Here is a 16,225-nt window from a genome sequence, read left to right on the forward strand (position 1 = left end):
TGTATTTTCAATTTCGGTTTTACGGGATGACCGTAAAAGTAAAAAAATTGGAATTGAAATAAAAAAATACAAAAAGATTCCAAAAAAACAATCTTGATAAATACCAACTTTTCCGACAAAATACGATGGAAAAACATTGTTCACTAGATCCGTGACTATGTCAGCGGCCGCAATATAGTAATTATCCTGACCTGACGCATTGCGCACTAGGTACCTATGAAGTTTCCGAATGTGGACATGTGAACCATAGACAAAAATTTCATCACACGCAACATGGCTCATATTGTCAATATTGAGAAACTTGACGGGTTTTGCAATGTGTCAGGATTTATTTCGTAATGGTAGTTACGAAACTAATAAGGTCGTATTTAATAATTTAAAAAAATTCTTCAACGCTTAATTTTTATTCGTCAAACAAATACATTTCTACATTAAATGATCACCAGTAATACCTAATTCTATAATTTCTAAATCTAAATATGAAGGGTGTTTGTCGAAAACATAGAAAACAAAATATTTTCATTTTAACTCGACCAATTTTGGGTTTAAGCAACAATATAGGCTTCTCAGGATCACTGAGAGCAAACAGTATTACTATCATATTGGTAAGCGATTTTTAGACTGTTCTATGTTTTCAAGAGAAACCCTTCATATCTCGCAAAATATTAATCTTATGAGTATGAATATAGTCTCATTCGATTCAGCGCAAAAAATTACATCTAAAATGACACCACACTTGCCTAGTTTGTAAAATTTGCCATTTGTTAAACGTTGGCCCCTGCCCATACCCCCTGGGAGAGGTTAGGACGTCTAAATTTTGGTAGGACTCACATTTCTAGTGCCAAGATAAAAGTTATAAACAAAGTTTCATTGATGTAAATATTTTGCCGCCAAAATATGCCATTTTTCCTGTGCTAATAAGTTTAAAATTGATTCACTGAAAATTTATAAAATATAAATTGCTTGGTTCAGCTAGTTATTATCTTTTATACATGGATTCTCTATACTTTTTCTTTTCAATCTTGATGTCCTTTTTCAGAGTGCACCATAATCTGTAACAAATAAATTGGAGCTTTAGGAATCATTTTATTTTACAAAAATTTATACGTGGCTCTGGGACGTTGTAATACAACTGGAATAACCGAGATAAATAAATACAAGAAGCTCCGCTTTACATAGCATTCATAAATTTGACTTTATAATTACCTACCTACTCATAATAGTACATAGGTAATAATAGGCTATAACCTAGGCCTGGAAGTATGCAATTGCTGTGCTAGTCTCGACGCAGCGCAGTGCAAAGGAGTGTTTTTAACATAAATTGAAAAGAATGTAATTGACGTAAATTTATGTAAAAATATAGGTATCCTACCAATATTATAAATGCGAAAGGTAGTGAGTGAGTATGTTTGTTATTTGGCAGAAAGTTGGTTTATAACCTGGATTTAACTACTTTTTATCCCGATATTTCCACTAGATAGATAAAATAAAGATAGGGATAATATTGTAATTGGTTTTTTTTAATGCAACGTCAATGAAAACCACGATGTAATTTTTGGGAATTCCCACGGGAATTTTGTAAAATCCCGGAATCTCAATTCGACCGCTATATCTAATGCCGCTTCCACATGCTTGGCGAACAACGGCAAACAGCGAACACCAAACAACGAACACGAACGTGTGGGTAGGTGTTCGCCTGTGTTTGCCTGTTTTTGTTTCTTGTTTGCCAGTGATCGGCGTCGGTGTCGGTTTTTGTGCACAAATCAAAGGGTATTCGATAAACGTGTTTGCGATGTATCCAAACGCTTGTCTGTAGTAAACGTGTTTACGATGTATCCAAATCTTGTACGATTTCTGTGAATTTTGATCATCCACCAACGTCTTGGTTTCCTTCTTTTTCGTTTACTTTTATTTTGCTTTCTTTTTAAATAAAAATAAGTCAACCCGAAAGTAATCACTGTCACAACAAGCTCGTCGTTCGCCATGTTTGCCAAGCTTGGGGATGCCGTGTTTGTGTTAGATGATTGTGGTCAGTGTTTGGCAAGTGTTTGGTATTTGTGGCAAACACCAAGCATGTGGAGGCGGCATAATGATATTTACGCGTGCGAAGTTATCAATATTGAAACTAAATAACTGATCTTCACTACCACCATTGGCGTACTAACTCTGCTAGCTTGCATTATTGCTTGCACCTTTGGGAGTATACTTGCTTGCTTGCACTATTTCTTGCATAATTACATGCTCGCTAACATTCTCACTTGCATACTTGCTTGATTACTTGCTTCTTTGAAATGTTTATGGTTCACGCGAGCGAAGCCGCGGGTAATAGCTAGTTATTAATATAATCCCTTTTACTGGCTGTTTATTTGATTTGATTGTGGTGAGATACACGAACCTGAGCGTGCAGAAGTAGAAGATCTCGATGAGGCTGAGGAAGGAGAAGCCGAGGAAGAGCCCGAGCAGCCCGCCGCAGTTGGCCAGGAAGTCCGTCAGCCCGAACAGCTCCGAGCGACGCATCGACACGAACCGAGGCTCCTTGAAATACATCTCTACCTTCGAGAAATTATACCTGAAATGATAATATAACTTTTTATTTCGTTTTGCATTTATTTCTCAGTGATCGCTTTCATTCGCACAATTAAATTTTTTACGTCTTAAAAGTAAACTATCAGTTGCAGAATTCAATTGATTTACGTTCTTATTTGTCTTTGCTATCGCGGAATCGTCTAATATAATAAATTTGTCTTACATAAAAAAATTACCCATGAAATTCCATTGTCTATTTAATTACGTACTTGTCTAAAAAGCGAAAATCTTGAGTCCCTTTTGATTTGTTATACGATCTTTTATTTGCAATAAAATCTTTTTTGAAATCAAAAGTTGTTTTTAGTATTTCCGCATCGTACTGCACGCTGGTGCATGAGGGCAGGCAGTTGCATGTTTCACCCATTTCCTCGTCCGCCGAACCAGATGCTAACTCGTCTAAAATGTTAAAAATATTTAGTTTTGTGAAGTTTTTCCGAGGAATAATTTATTGCGTGTACTTAAACACGAGATTTAACACGAGAGATAAGCGGACCTGTGACAGTTTTCACGTCAGCAAGAACGACCAGTAGTACCACATTGTGTCAATTTGTTTTTTGAAAAAAAAGTCGTAATTTTTTAAATATCATGGAATTATGTTTACTAAAGCCTTAAAAAAACGACTGCTAATATTTTTATAGAAAAATTTAAGAAAAAATACTCCATACGGGCTAATTTGCATGTAACTTGTCAGATTGACACTGTAACGCTTTGTAGAAAGCGCCTTGTTCGCGACGTGACAAGTAGGTACCTTTAAAGTGTGTGGCCGTAACAACAACATACGCTGAATTTAACTTGACCATTCCACTATTATTAAGCATACCGTCTTGGATACAGTATATTCAACAGTTATTTCATCAAAAATGAACGCTAAAATTATAATCTTACCATGAGCTTTTGTAACGCAGGCTCTTTTCTGTGCTGTACATAGTTCAGAGCTGTTTTTATCTGGAAATAGTTAACTTACAAAGGGATAAGTCAGCCTTTGTATAAGTGTCTCAAAGTTTGTCAATTGTGTTTTGTTTCTTTTCTTTTGTATACTTAATAAAGAGTTTACATACATACTTACCTAATGATTATAATTAGGTGCTTTATGAATATCTTCAAAAGTTTTCGTCAAACACAACGCACGATTGTAACTTTCCGTAGATACCTACATCGTACTTACAGATATACTTCGATTGATTTTCACACAGGGCATTCCTAGTTCGGGCACCAGTCTCCCCCACCCAAGACTGTCAATTACACCTAAATTGTATTGTAGTATCTAAGTTTTTTTCATTGTACTTGGTGGTGGAGAAAACAAATAAACTTCTTATTCTTATTCTTATTCTTATACTTGTTATATCTGTCAGTCAGTCGTGATACTGTTTTACATGGGTAGATTTATACTCACGTGGCATGTGAAACCACACGCAACTACATCTTTTGTAGGTAAATTTAGAGAGGCATTCAAGCCAACAGTTGCTGGGAGTGTAGATTTTGAAGTAATCGAGGGGGCGGTCCCATGTAAAATAACACTGACGCCTGCGAAATGAAAACAAGAAGTTTTGTATTGGAGAATAATTTAACCAGTAGTGTCGAATGTACGAGAGTAACGTTGTACGTGCTCGCACGACAAAAAGTGATGCAGAAGGGAGGTCGCGACTCTCATTACTGAGGAATACGATACAAGAAAGACGTCAAATGTACGATCAAGACATCATAAACCGACGATAAAAAATATGTATCTATTTACTTACTGGTCATGGTCGTAATTTTGCAAGCTTGATGAAGTATTCAATATACTAAACTTGAGAGCTAGCGATGTGACTTGTCCCGGGATTGCTGCGTAGTAGTACAGAGATGACTGCGGCATGTCTGCAGGATGTTGCACGTAGATCTAAAAAAAAAACAGAGTAAACAATTAACGCCACATCCGTATTAACTAACACACAATTGTGCTTGCATCTTTCATCAGAATACTTGCAATATTGTATACAAGACTTATTATTTCATTAAATTTTTAACCGAAGAAGATTAGAGGGGAAAGACCAGTGAGATGGAAGGACGACATCTGCCGGCAGGCAGGTGATGGATAGATGCAGTTGGTGATGGATTGTCGGGCGTGGAGATGACAAGCAAAACAAAAGCTGCTGTGATGATGACGACGATGAAATGTTTAACTGACTTAACAACTTGAATTTTTCTTACTTTTCACGCTAAATTCTACCCACTTCCAGGGATGCCTTGAAATTTGGTGCGGGTAAAATTGTAAAAACAATGCAGACAGACTGCAAAAATACAGGTAGTGCCACCAGAGTTAAAGTGAATAATATGCCGCCCTAGGAACCAACTACATGTTTGCGGCGTTTGGTGTTGAAACCTTGGGGATTGGGGGCCAAGTGCGCTTCGGCTATATAAAGATTGGTGGACGCGCCTAATAGAGGCCTCGGGCGACCAGAGGGCTGACCACTATTTCGCACAGCGTATAAGTATCGCTATACAACGAGGAAATACGGCCAGCCTTCTGGGCACCTTGCCCATTGACGACGATTTAGGCCAAATTTTCTACCTATAGTTTAATTATGTTTTATTATGTTTGTTTTTAATAAAGAGATAATTTCACACACAGATATATAAAGAACTCTATTGCATAAAATGAGAATGAACTAAATGAATCAGTGAACGTCAAAATCCAGGGATGGGGCCACTGCACTACCTATACAATTAGTAAATCATCAGCTAGCATTATTGATACTGATACTCGTATTATAAGCAAAAACGTAAGATTGGTTTTAGGAGTATTTTTGCATTTTTTATTTCAACTCCAAATTTGTTACTTTTTAGCAAAATGCAAGCAAGCTGAAATGCATGGGAGAAAAATGTGTATCTAGACTCCTATCCAGTGGTGGTGTAGGGGTATGGCACGCAGCACGGAATGCTGAGGACCTGGATTCGATTCCCAGCGCTGGTCTCTTTTTCTGTTTTTTTCTGTGCATCCATGTTTCAGGTTGTATTAAGCAAAAACCTATTTGAACGGTTTCAATCTAAGGTTTTTGGGTGTGTGTGATTATCGCTGTTTACCTTAAATCCATTAGAAAGACTGTTGCATTGCTCGTCGCTGTCACCAGGTTCTTCAAGCAGGGTAAACTCTAAATCAGGGTTGGCGCCATTCATCTATTGAAAAATAATTGCAAGTGTCAACGGGTCAAGACTGCGCAGAATAGTCACATTATTTATAACCTAGGCCTGGAAGTAGATAAATTATTGCTGGCTGTGTATTGGCTTAAAGACGACCTTGCTAATTGTTTTTTTTATTTATTTTAGATTGATCTTCGCCAACGCACTTCGCCTTTTAATATGTAAGAAATTGCAACTGTTAGGTACTGTTACGGTCATTATTTAAATAAAAAAACGGCCAAGAGCGTGTCGGACAGGCCCAAGATAGGGTTCCGTAGCCATTACGAAAAAAATGAAGCAATATTATGTGCGTTTTAACACAATTAAAACACTTACTACAGTCTTAAAATCTATTGCCAGAAAAAGAGCGTATCGTCACGGCACTTACGTCCTGTTGTTAAGAAGCGCAGTTTTTCGGCAATAACTCAAAAACGGTATATCCGATCATGTTGAAACCAATTTTCGTTGAAAGTATTTATTAAGCGTTACCTTTCCATATTTTTTCCATATTTTTTTGGCAAACGGTTTACAAGATAGAGGGGGGGACACAACTTTTGCTACTTTGGTAGCGATTATTTCCGGAAATCTTATCAAAAAAGTTTTTGAGAAACCATACTATCTTGTCAAAAGAGCTGTCGAACTATGTGCCACACGTTGATGCGAGATAAAAAAAAATCATTAATAGTTTCTTATTATGATTAACAAAAAAGTAAAACCGACTCCAAAAAAATAAAAAAATAACAAAAATGGAATCGACTACAAAATCCTTTGAAATATTTTACTAGCACTAGGTACCTACCTACTAGCTCGAAGTCGGTGCCTCAGCACGAGCCAGCAGATTGAACAATAGTTGTCTACCTCACCTACCATACTATGGGTTTCAATCCATCTTGCTGGGTCGTGCTAGTAAAATATTTTAAAGGATTTTGTAGTCGGTTCCATTTTTTTGTTATTTTTTTGGAGTCAGTTTTACTTTTTTGTTAAAAATTTTCTTTATTTCTCACTTTTTAGTGATTCGTAGCCAAAGTACATCTCACAACGATTCCATGAAGCCCAAACACGGCTTAGTTACGTTGTTTTATAACAGAGTTCCGTTGCCTACCTTCCCGCTTCAGCATCAGATCAGTTCGAAAGAATCATTAACTTAAAGCTTCTTCTTAGTCGCTTATTATCTAGGTATATTAATAATGATCGTTTATAGACGAGCGAGCATTACTTAGCTTTGAAGAGTTCCATTGGTCATCTACGGTCTTCTTCATCAGGTTCAGTTTACCAAATGATGCTTTCTGAATGTAAATGCTTATCTTAATGCTAAAAATGCCAAAATCGCCATAGGTGTGCCTATAAAATTTGAGATTTGCCCTCGATTTCCCTAGGATGCCATCATCAGATCTTAACTTGGTGACAATGGGACCACCTCAGAAAAATACTTATTCGAATGAAAAAATAATTTTGAAAATCGGTCCACAATTGACTGAGTAATCGGCGAACATATATTAAAAAAAATACAAACATTGGAACATAGAACCTCCTCCTTTTTTGAAGTCGGTTAAAAAAAAGCAGGTATCTGGAGGTAAAAACAGATGGTATCCACTAGTACTTGAAAATCTTCCATATGATACAAATTCATACAATCCAGTCTGTAATAGATAATGATAATAACTCACTTGACCTCGAAGTGGGTACACAGAACCATTTAATTTGGTGTATCCAGTATTGAAGTTCCAATTTTTCGTCTGATAAGTTGCAGAAAGATACTGATATTCCTGTTGTATACTATAATAAAATATTTCGATTTAATTATTTAACAATAAAAACTTAATGAACCAAAAAAATAATAACTGTACTTATTATGTAATTATTTTTCATAATAAACACATTCCTAGCAACATATTCTCATACATTTCTGGCTGAAACGTGGCCAAATCCGCCACACAGGTGTGATTATAAATATTAATTTTAAGAAATAAAATTGCGAAACCTATTTAATTGTTTAATGTTGAAACTAACTTAACTTGTGCTAAGAGTTCTACATACCTCTCATTTTTAAACATATCTTCGAAAGATAACGAATTGAAGTTGAAACATAAACCTTCATGCGTCAATACTTCTTTGAACAAGTGATGGCAATACTGTAATTTGCCTCTCCACTTACACTTGACAAATACGTCGTATACTTCTGGCGAAATCTAAAAAGTACGGTTGGGGGTTAAGCTGGCAGGCAACGAATATTTTTTGAACCTCCGTACCACACTCTCTCTGAATTATAACCAGTGATTTGCAACTAGAGGTCAATATTAACAGTCAAATTACCCCTCTTATATGGCTAACTAAAAATTCATCGGAGACGTTACGGTCCAACAGATACTTGTTCTTGACATCACAGATTAATAAAGCATATTCCAACATCTGTTTTTCTTCTTCATTTCTGTAAAAAAAATATCATTATTATTATGTGTATTATACTGATTTTTAATTATACTTATATTGGAGTAATTTCTCACGAGATTTGAGACGAAAGCGCTAAAACTTAGTAAAAAAACTTAACCTACTTTTTTTAGCTTATCAGTATTAACCAAAATGAGTCAACTTGTGGAGTGGACTTAATTGATTGAGCTGTTACGAGTATTTTGCAACATTTTTTGGTCGAACACTTGCAGGTGCACATATAAATTATGTTTCGTTTTTGACTTGGTCAGGGGAACTGTGGCCCGCGGGCCATCGAACAAAAATTGAGAGAAGATTTCGTATTGTTAGAAATTTCATTCTCATTGGCAATGGCCAGGTTACATACAACAATCACGCATTAGAAAACTTAGGTATAAGAGGTGGTTGCCCTTAAATTAATAAAAAAATACTTATGTAATAGAAAAAGCCACAGTAATCGATACATATAATAGAACTAGTAAAACAATAGAGCAAGAGCAGTCTGAATTTAAAACCGTCCTAGTAGGAGTACCACATGGTAGCGTGCTAGGGCCACTTTTGTTCTTAGAGCCGGTCGCTTGCCACTCAAGGGTTTTTGACAGCGTGCCGGGAGCAGGTCGCCTGCCAAACAAGGGTGTGCCGGGACCCGGACGCTTGCCACTCCAAGGGTAAATATCACTTAAGATTGGTTTTTTGGAATCTTTTTGTATTTTTTATTTCAATTTCAATTTTTTTGTTACTTTTACGGTCATCCCGTAAAACCTATATCGAAAACACAAACTGAAATATAGATGCACAGAAAAACCAGAAAACGGTGCAGCGGTGGTGTAGCGGTATAGCACACGGCACGGAATGCCGAGGACCTGAGTTCGATTCCCAGCGCTGGTCTTATTTTTCTGGTTTTTCTGTGCATCTATATTTCAGTTTGTGTTTTCGGTAATAAATATCACACCAATTGACCTAGTCCCAAAGTAAGCTTAGCTTATGGGTACTAAGCAAGCAACAAAATGATGCTACAATTTTATTCTCCAGTGCTAAAGCAAATGAATTTCACATCAATCATACTTGGAGAAATGTTATGAAATGGCTCGCTACTCTCAACTTAAAGATCAATTTAAGAAAAACTAAACTGGTTCACTTTAAAAACCTTACCAATTTCATTAAAGGTATCTAATTCAGGGGAGGATATTGAGCAAGTGTCACGTGCAAGCTTCTTGGGAGTAGAAGTAGTTTGCCATGTGAATTGGAAGTCAATTGCAGAAATAAATAAAAAAATCTCGAGTGCATGTTATGCTCTGTCCATTCTATCCACGACGTGTTCTGAGTCAACCACTAGAAGTGCGTACTATGGACATGTATATTACTTACTAACATACGGTATAATTTTTTGGAGAGATTCTGTTGATGTTATATCCACATTTAGATTACAAAAAAATTGCATATTTACCGTATCCACGAAAAACATTCTCTTCGAAATGTTTTCAAGGAGAAGCGAATGCTAACACTAACTGGGATCTATATCAAAATTAATTTTGAAATTTAGTGTTATCAGTGCAAGAAATTAGTTCTATTGGTTTTCCGCAATATGGCCAGGTTTTCATGATTCTTGTCAGGCTTTATTGTTTAGTATTTCTATGGCTAAGTCATAATTTACTATTCGTAACTATTACAATTAAAGTCAATTCATTTATATTCCTATTTGTATTTTACTTTTACACGTCCTTAGAAATCCAATATCCGTAACCGAAACCGAAACTATTGGATAATCCGAAATAATTTAACATCCGTAACCTTAACCGAAACCGGTATTATGTTTGAAATATATCCGTATCCATATCCAGATCCGAAATATTATATCCATAACATCCCTGCTTCGCAGCTAACTTAAAAGTATAATTTTACAATTTGCAATTTCTTTCTTATTCCATTACTTATTTTGTAATATTGCACAATAAATTAGTGTTTCAAAAAATACATATTTTTATTTCAGTAAATAAATGCAAAGTATGTATTGGCACGCGAAGGAAAAAGTTACCCCATCCCTGGACTAGGTAAATAATACCTATTAAGTAGGTTAGTAAAGAATACTCTAAACAACATTAATATTCATTCTGTAACAATCATACTCGTAATACACAGAATATGGACTGTAATATCAATAGTTTAAAACTTTGCGGTGCACTATTCGATGTCACTTTTGTAATTGTCTTGTTAATATAAAAAAAAACATAAAAAATCAATGGTAACTTGATTGCTTTGCGGTGAAGGAAAACATCGTGAGGAAACCTGCACAACCTGCGAAGCAATTCAATGGGCGTGTGAAGTTCCAACCGCACTGGCCCGCGTGGACCATGGCCCAAGCCCTCTTGTTCTGAGAAGGCCTGTACCCAGCAGTGGGACGTATATAGCTGGGATGGAACTTGATTGTAGAAAAGTTATGAATAATTAGTTAAACTTACTCGTTATTAATTATTGTTTTACCATATCTCGGAATAAACTTTTTGTATTGTTCTTCATACTTATATTTACTTAACATGCATTTCCACTGCGGGCATATTGTAACTGAGGGGAATGGAATCTGAAAAAAAAAAAGTTATCTACGACCGTAACTTGAAATAAAGGCACATGTTTTTCGGCTATTTATTTAAGTAAATTTTAAAGTTATTCCATACATTTTAACAACCGCTATAGCAAATTTGCTGAAGCTATTAAATTTGTTGATAAATGAGCTGGACCTATACCTACTATGAAGTGCAAAATTCAAACTTCGTATCTTGCTGTCCCGCCGACGCTTATATTCTTTAATACGAGGGTGAGAGGGACAGTACGATACGAGCTTCGACTTTCAAATTTCGTAGTAGCCCCCCTGGTTTAAGCAGGTAAGCTTTTCATAGGTGTTGAAAACGGTAACCGATGAATGGTTTAGGTTTCTTTTTTAATTAAAATAGTATCCAAATAAACTTCTCAAATAAATTAAGCTGATGACTGACCATCAAAAAATGCTCGCATGCTGGTGATACAGTAAAGCCGAGACAAACAGAGCGATATAGAGTAGTTCTACGAGCGTTTCAACCGCTATCAGTTTCCTGTCGCTTATACTGAAGAAATCATTCAGGTTGAATGGAAGTATCTTATAAAACGATATTGTGTGCATGCGGTACAGTTACGATTTATTAAAATTTCTTGCTTGCGGTCTCTCATTTCTTCAAGATAAATATGCGACAAGAAACTGATAGCGGAAATCGTTTTTGCTGTACCTCATTGACAGAAATCATTCTTTCGTTAAATGACACAATGACGGGGCTGTACTGCCACTTGTACCACACTTTTTCAATGAGCCACAAACATAGTCCCAAGCTTATCAGAAACGTGATGGCCCAAAATATCCTGAAACAAATGAAAGGCTTGATGCCATAAAAAAAACAATAGTTCCACTAAAAATAAAATTTCTTTTAGGTAGTTTTCAATTCATTTATTTATTTGTTCAATTAAGGAGAACCAACAGCTAAAATATAACATATGTAGAAGTAGGAGTAGCAACACAGAGCCAATTACAGGATCCCAGATTAGATAAGAAGACTATAATTACAAATTTCAAAATTCAAAATTTCAAATGATTTATTCAGTAAATAGGCGGCAATGGGCACTTTTACACGTCATTTTTTAAACTACCAGCGCTTTCGGAAAGACCATCATTGCCAAAAAGAATGCGCCGCAAGAAACTTGGCAGAAAGTCATTTTTTCATAATAATATAATAAATTACAAATAAAATACTTAAAACTATATAAGAAAAAAACAATTAAAGAAAAAAAATACAAAAAATAATAATAATAAAAATACAGGGATGTAAGGGGTCCCTTAGTTACATAAGAAGATTAAGTGGAATTTTTCTTGAGTCGCTACAATTCTAGTATTTAAATTTTAAGACGTTAATTGGCTACTTACCTCGGCCATACTTCAATTTCAAACGACAACTTTCCATTTTATTATTTTGTGCCTTAAAAATACTCACTTTTCTACAACGGAGAGTCCGACCTCAGTGATGTACCGCAGACCGTGCAGCGTGGTATTCTTCGCAAAGTCTAGGAACAGGTCGATAATGAGCAGCTTCTGACGCTTCCTCCGTTGCTTCTTCATCTTGCAGACCATTCCAAAGTCACCCGGCACTCCCGTGTCGACCCTGGGTGAGCACGACTTATATACATTATCCCAGTTTTTTTTAATAGCCTATACATATAGGCTACACATGGTGTCCCACTGCTGGGCAACGGCCTCCCTTTTTACCTCCTCATTCCCTATCTAGGGCCACTCACTTAGTTTTGCGTCCAGGTCATCTCGCCATCTACGCCTCGGCCTACCTTGCCGTCGGTGGCCGTTGACCCACCATACCCACCATGTGGCAATGTGCGCCCATCTTTGAGAGTGCACCCGGCAGATATGCCCGGCCCAATCCTATTTAAGCTTGGCGGTCACTTTCCCTATATCAGCGATTCGAGTTTGAGAGCGCAATTTTATTTTGTTTTAACTTTTCACGCGACATTCTGAAGTAGCAATGACTTTCGATAAATAAATAATAAATAAATAAATATCATGGGACACTTGACACCAATAATTGACCTAGTTCCAAACCAAGCAAAGCTCATAATATTTATATACCGGGTGTGGCCTTTAATATGAGCAAATAATTAAAACATAGATCATACTCGTCAAAACAACATTAGTTCAGCGACTTTTAAAAATAGTTAGTTTTTTAATTTTTATTACACTTTAAGTTTATTCGAAGTAGCAGTGTAAAGCAAAATGCTTGATGTTTGTAGCGTGACAGGCGACGTCAGTTGGGTTATTTCTATTAATGGGCGTACAGTGGCGTACATTGATAGCAGTATTTAATTTGTATGAAGAAAAGAAGATTCAAAGACTCCATTATTTTTAAAAGTCGCTGAACTAATGTTGTTCAGTTTGACGAGGAGGATCTATGTTTTAATTTTTTAACCCGAATGGATACTAGGCAACGGATAAACATACTTATATAGGTAAATACTTTTTCTCAAACATGCTCGGAAATGTATGCGTTAATGTCACGAAATGGAGACATGAAGTTTCTCATTTATGGCTCCCTACCACCTCCCTACATAACTTCTTGGCCTAGGCCATGAAGTATGTATGAAAATCCATTATTGTCCGCTGCTCTAACTTTTTAAATTTGCTTACTAACATTAAACTGACAAAGGAAAAATTACGAACAGCCAACCACCACTACTCTGTAAGCATTTGCGATACTGCGATGCGACGCGATGCGATGCAATGCATCCCCCGAACAATGTCTACCCCGAACTCGTCCATCAATCCCTTATTTCATGGCCTCTGCAGTAATGTACTAATATTATCGCTTTATATTTTATAAATAGAGGATTTTGGGATTGTGGAGCTCGATCCAATGATTTGGTTCCTTAAAGTACTTAAGACCTCACCGCGAAATTCTACATATATTTGTCATTTCGCCTTGATATACCGTGGTTAACAGACTTCAAAAAACCGGCCAAGAGCGTGTCGTACACGCCAAAATAGGGTTCCGTAGCCACTTATAACTACAAGTACTTTTTTACGTTTTAAAAGTTGATAGAAATCCCGACCAAAATGAAACCATATTATCCTACATTAATCCTTATCCAAATAAATTATTTCATTATTCAAGACTTTTTAAATACTTATATCACTTTTGAAATATTCCAAACAATCAGACATTGCACTCAAAAAAATATTAGATACTTATTAAAAAAAGCGTTCCGGCTTTTACCCCTTTAACGTTTTAGTGTAGGGTATCGTTGGATAGGTCTTTTTTAAACCATTAGGGGTTTGCAAAGACGATTTTTCGATTTATTGTTTTTTTTTGCGAAATATTCAACTTTAAAGTGCAAATTTTTATTAAAATCGAGCGTCCCCCCCTCTAAAATCTAAACCGGTGGGTGGAAAATTTTGAAAAAAATCAAGATGGTAGTAAGTATAATCAAACTTTCAACGGCTAAGTTTGCTTGAGAATTATTAGTAGTTTTACTCTTAAATAAAATTCTTCGAAAAACTCTTTAAACTAAAAAACGAGCTCCTAGAACGCCACAAGTACTTTTTCATAATTACATTTTTGATTCTTTTATTTTTGAAAATAGCAGTGATTTGTTTGGAAAAAATAATATAATTTAGTACTCTTGAATTATTGTATTTAGCGGCAATTGCGGCAACTTATAACACTTTTTTAAATTTCCAAACGAATGATAGAATTTATTTTAAAGCATGATTTTCTTAGGCAGCCCTGTGGCTTTGTGTTGATTACTTCAGGTGCAAACTTAGGCTAATATAGGTAGTACGCAATTTTAATTGATAAGGAGGTATAATTGAAAAATAATACTTACTCCATTGTAAATATTCGGACACGTCGATTCACAGTCAACTTGTACAAGCTACTGAAAATGTTTTTAGATAGTTAACTGCACCTGTTAATTGGGTCAAAAGCTTCAGGTGATAATTAAATAAAGGAACGTATGATATTGTTTTTATCACGACAAATTTATGCCCAGAGGGACCGCTGTCAGGACTTATGTTTTTAGGGTTCCGGAGCCAAAATGGCAAAAACGGAACCTTTTTAGTTTCGCCATGTCTGTCCGTCTGTCTGTCCGTCCGTCTGCGGCTTTGCTCAGGGACTATCAGTGCTAGAAAGCTGTAATTTTGCACGGATATACAAACGTTGTAAACTATGACGACAAAATGGTACAATACAATACAAAGACTCTTTATTGTACACCAGACATTGTAAGCAAAGCATAGTAGTAGTACAATACAAAATTAAAAAATACATTTTTTTGGTACCTCCCATAGACGGAAAGTGGGGGTGATTCTATTTTTCTCATCCATCCCTATAGTATGGGGTATCGTTGGATAGGTTTAGGTTTAAAACCATTAGGGGTTCGTTAAGACGATTGTTCGATTCAGTGATTTGGTTGCGAAATATTCAACGTGAAAGAGTAAATTTTCATTAACCCCCCCCCCCCTCTAAAATCTTAAAATCTAAACTGGTGGGTGGAAAAATTAAAAAAAAAATAGGATGGTAGTAAGTATATCAAACTTACAAGGAAAACTATATCGGCTTTGCTTGAAAATTATTAGTAGTCTAAGAGTAAATAGCAGCCTTAGGTATAAAATATACCTAAACTTGGAAGATTCCATATTATAAAATACGAAATCCTTAGAAAAATATTAATTATTTTTTTGCGTAATGGCTACGGAACCCTATTTTGGGTGTGTCCGACACGCTCTTGGCGATTTTTAATACTAGTTTGGTTAATTCCAATTAAATTAATTATAATTGTTTTACTAGGCAATCAACTAAGCGCTTCTTGACATGTTCTGATAATAAAAATAGTGAACCTAACCCTAACAGTGAATATTTTCGAAGTTACAACGGTTTTTTTTCTGTGACTAAGCCATAATTAATGTTAAACGCCTCCACCCAGTAAAAGGCTTGCGTTTCTATTGGAACTGGAACTTCATGATGGAATATCGTATCATAGTCGTGTTTGCACTTGTGAGAAAGGCCACGTAATGGACTTTAAACACGATCAGGTTTCAAGGTCTAATGATGAAGCCGGAAGATAGGCACTGGCATTCCATAATGGATTCAGCCCAGAAATAGAGACAACTTGAACGATCCATATTTTCTTTTTGTTTTTAAGTGCATTTATAAAAGCGTGTTTTTCTGGTATTTTTAAACTATTAATTTATTTTTTATATCGTGGTCTTTATTGAGGTTGTGTTAAGAACAACTGACCAAAATTTAAAACTTCAAACCCAGCTGTAGATATTTCAAGATTTTATCTCTATCCCGTGGGAATATCAGGATAAAAAGTAGCCTACATATGTGTTATTCCAGACGTCCAGCTACCCACATATCAAATTTCATGATGCTAAGCCCAATGGTTGTTATTTCGAGATTTTATCCCCATCCCATAGAAAATGTAGCCTTGGTGTTAATAGACCAACTATTTATGTGCCAAATTTCAT

The 16,225-nt window shown here is 35.9% G+C and overlaps 1 protein-coding gene across 1 annotated transcript; it reads right to left on the reverse strand.

The window, feature by feature from the left end:
• Positions 1-407: 407 nt before the first annotated feature.
• Positions 408-14,611, reverse strand: LOC141427643 (pickpocket protein 28-like). Its single transcript, XM_074087259.1, has 14 exons — positions 14,581-14,611; positions 12,186-12,353; positions 11,430-11,559; positions 10,632-10,750; positions 8,059-8,173; positions 7,783-7,934; positions 7,413-7,521; positions 5,650-5,742; positions 4,326-4,465; positions 3,980-4,110; positions 3,472-3,531; positions 2,796-2,982; positions 2,396-2,569; positions 408-1,052 (listed from the first exon to the last, which is right to left on the reverse strand). Exons 1-14 carry the CDS (start codon positions 14,583-14,585, stop codon positions 980-982), a joined length of 1,656 nt encoding a protein of 551 aa, XP_073943360.1. The 5' UTR covers positions 14,586-14,611; the 3' UTR covers positions 408-979.
• Positions 14,612-16,225: the final 1,614 nt, after the last annotated feature.

The sequence above is a fragment of the Choristoneura fumiferana genome, chromosome 4, assembly GCF_025370935.1.
Source record: "Choristoneura fumiferana chromosome 4, NRCan_CFum_1, whole genome shotgun sequence".
Taxonomy (NCBI): Eukaryota; Metazoa; Arthropoda; class Insecta; order Lepidoptera; family Tortricidae; genus Choristoneura; species Choristoneura fumiferana.

Coding starts and splice junctions, on each gene's coding strand:
- LOC141427643 (XM_074087259.1), bottom strand. Junction 10,751..11,429: donor GAATGATTTCTGTCAATGAG/GTACAGCAAAAA, acceptor TTTTTTTTTCAG/ATTCCATTCCCCTCAGTTAC. Junction 4,466..5,649: donor GTCTTTCTAATGGATTTAAG/GTAAACAGCGAT, acceptor TTTTTTTTTTAG/ATCTACGTGCAACATCCTGC.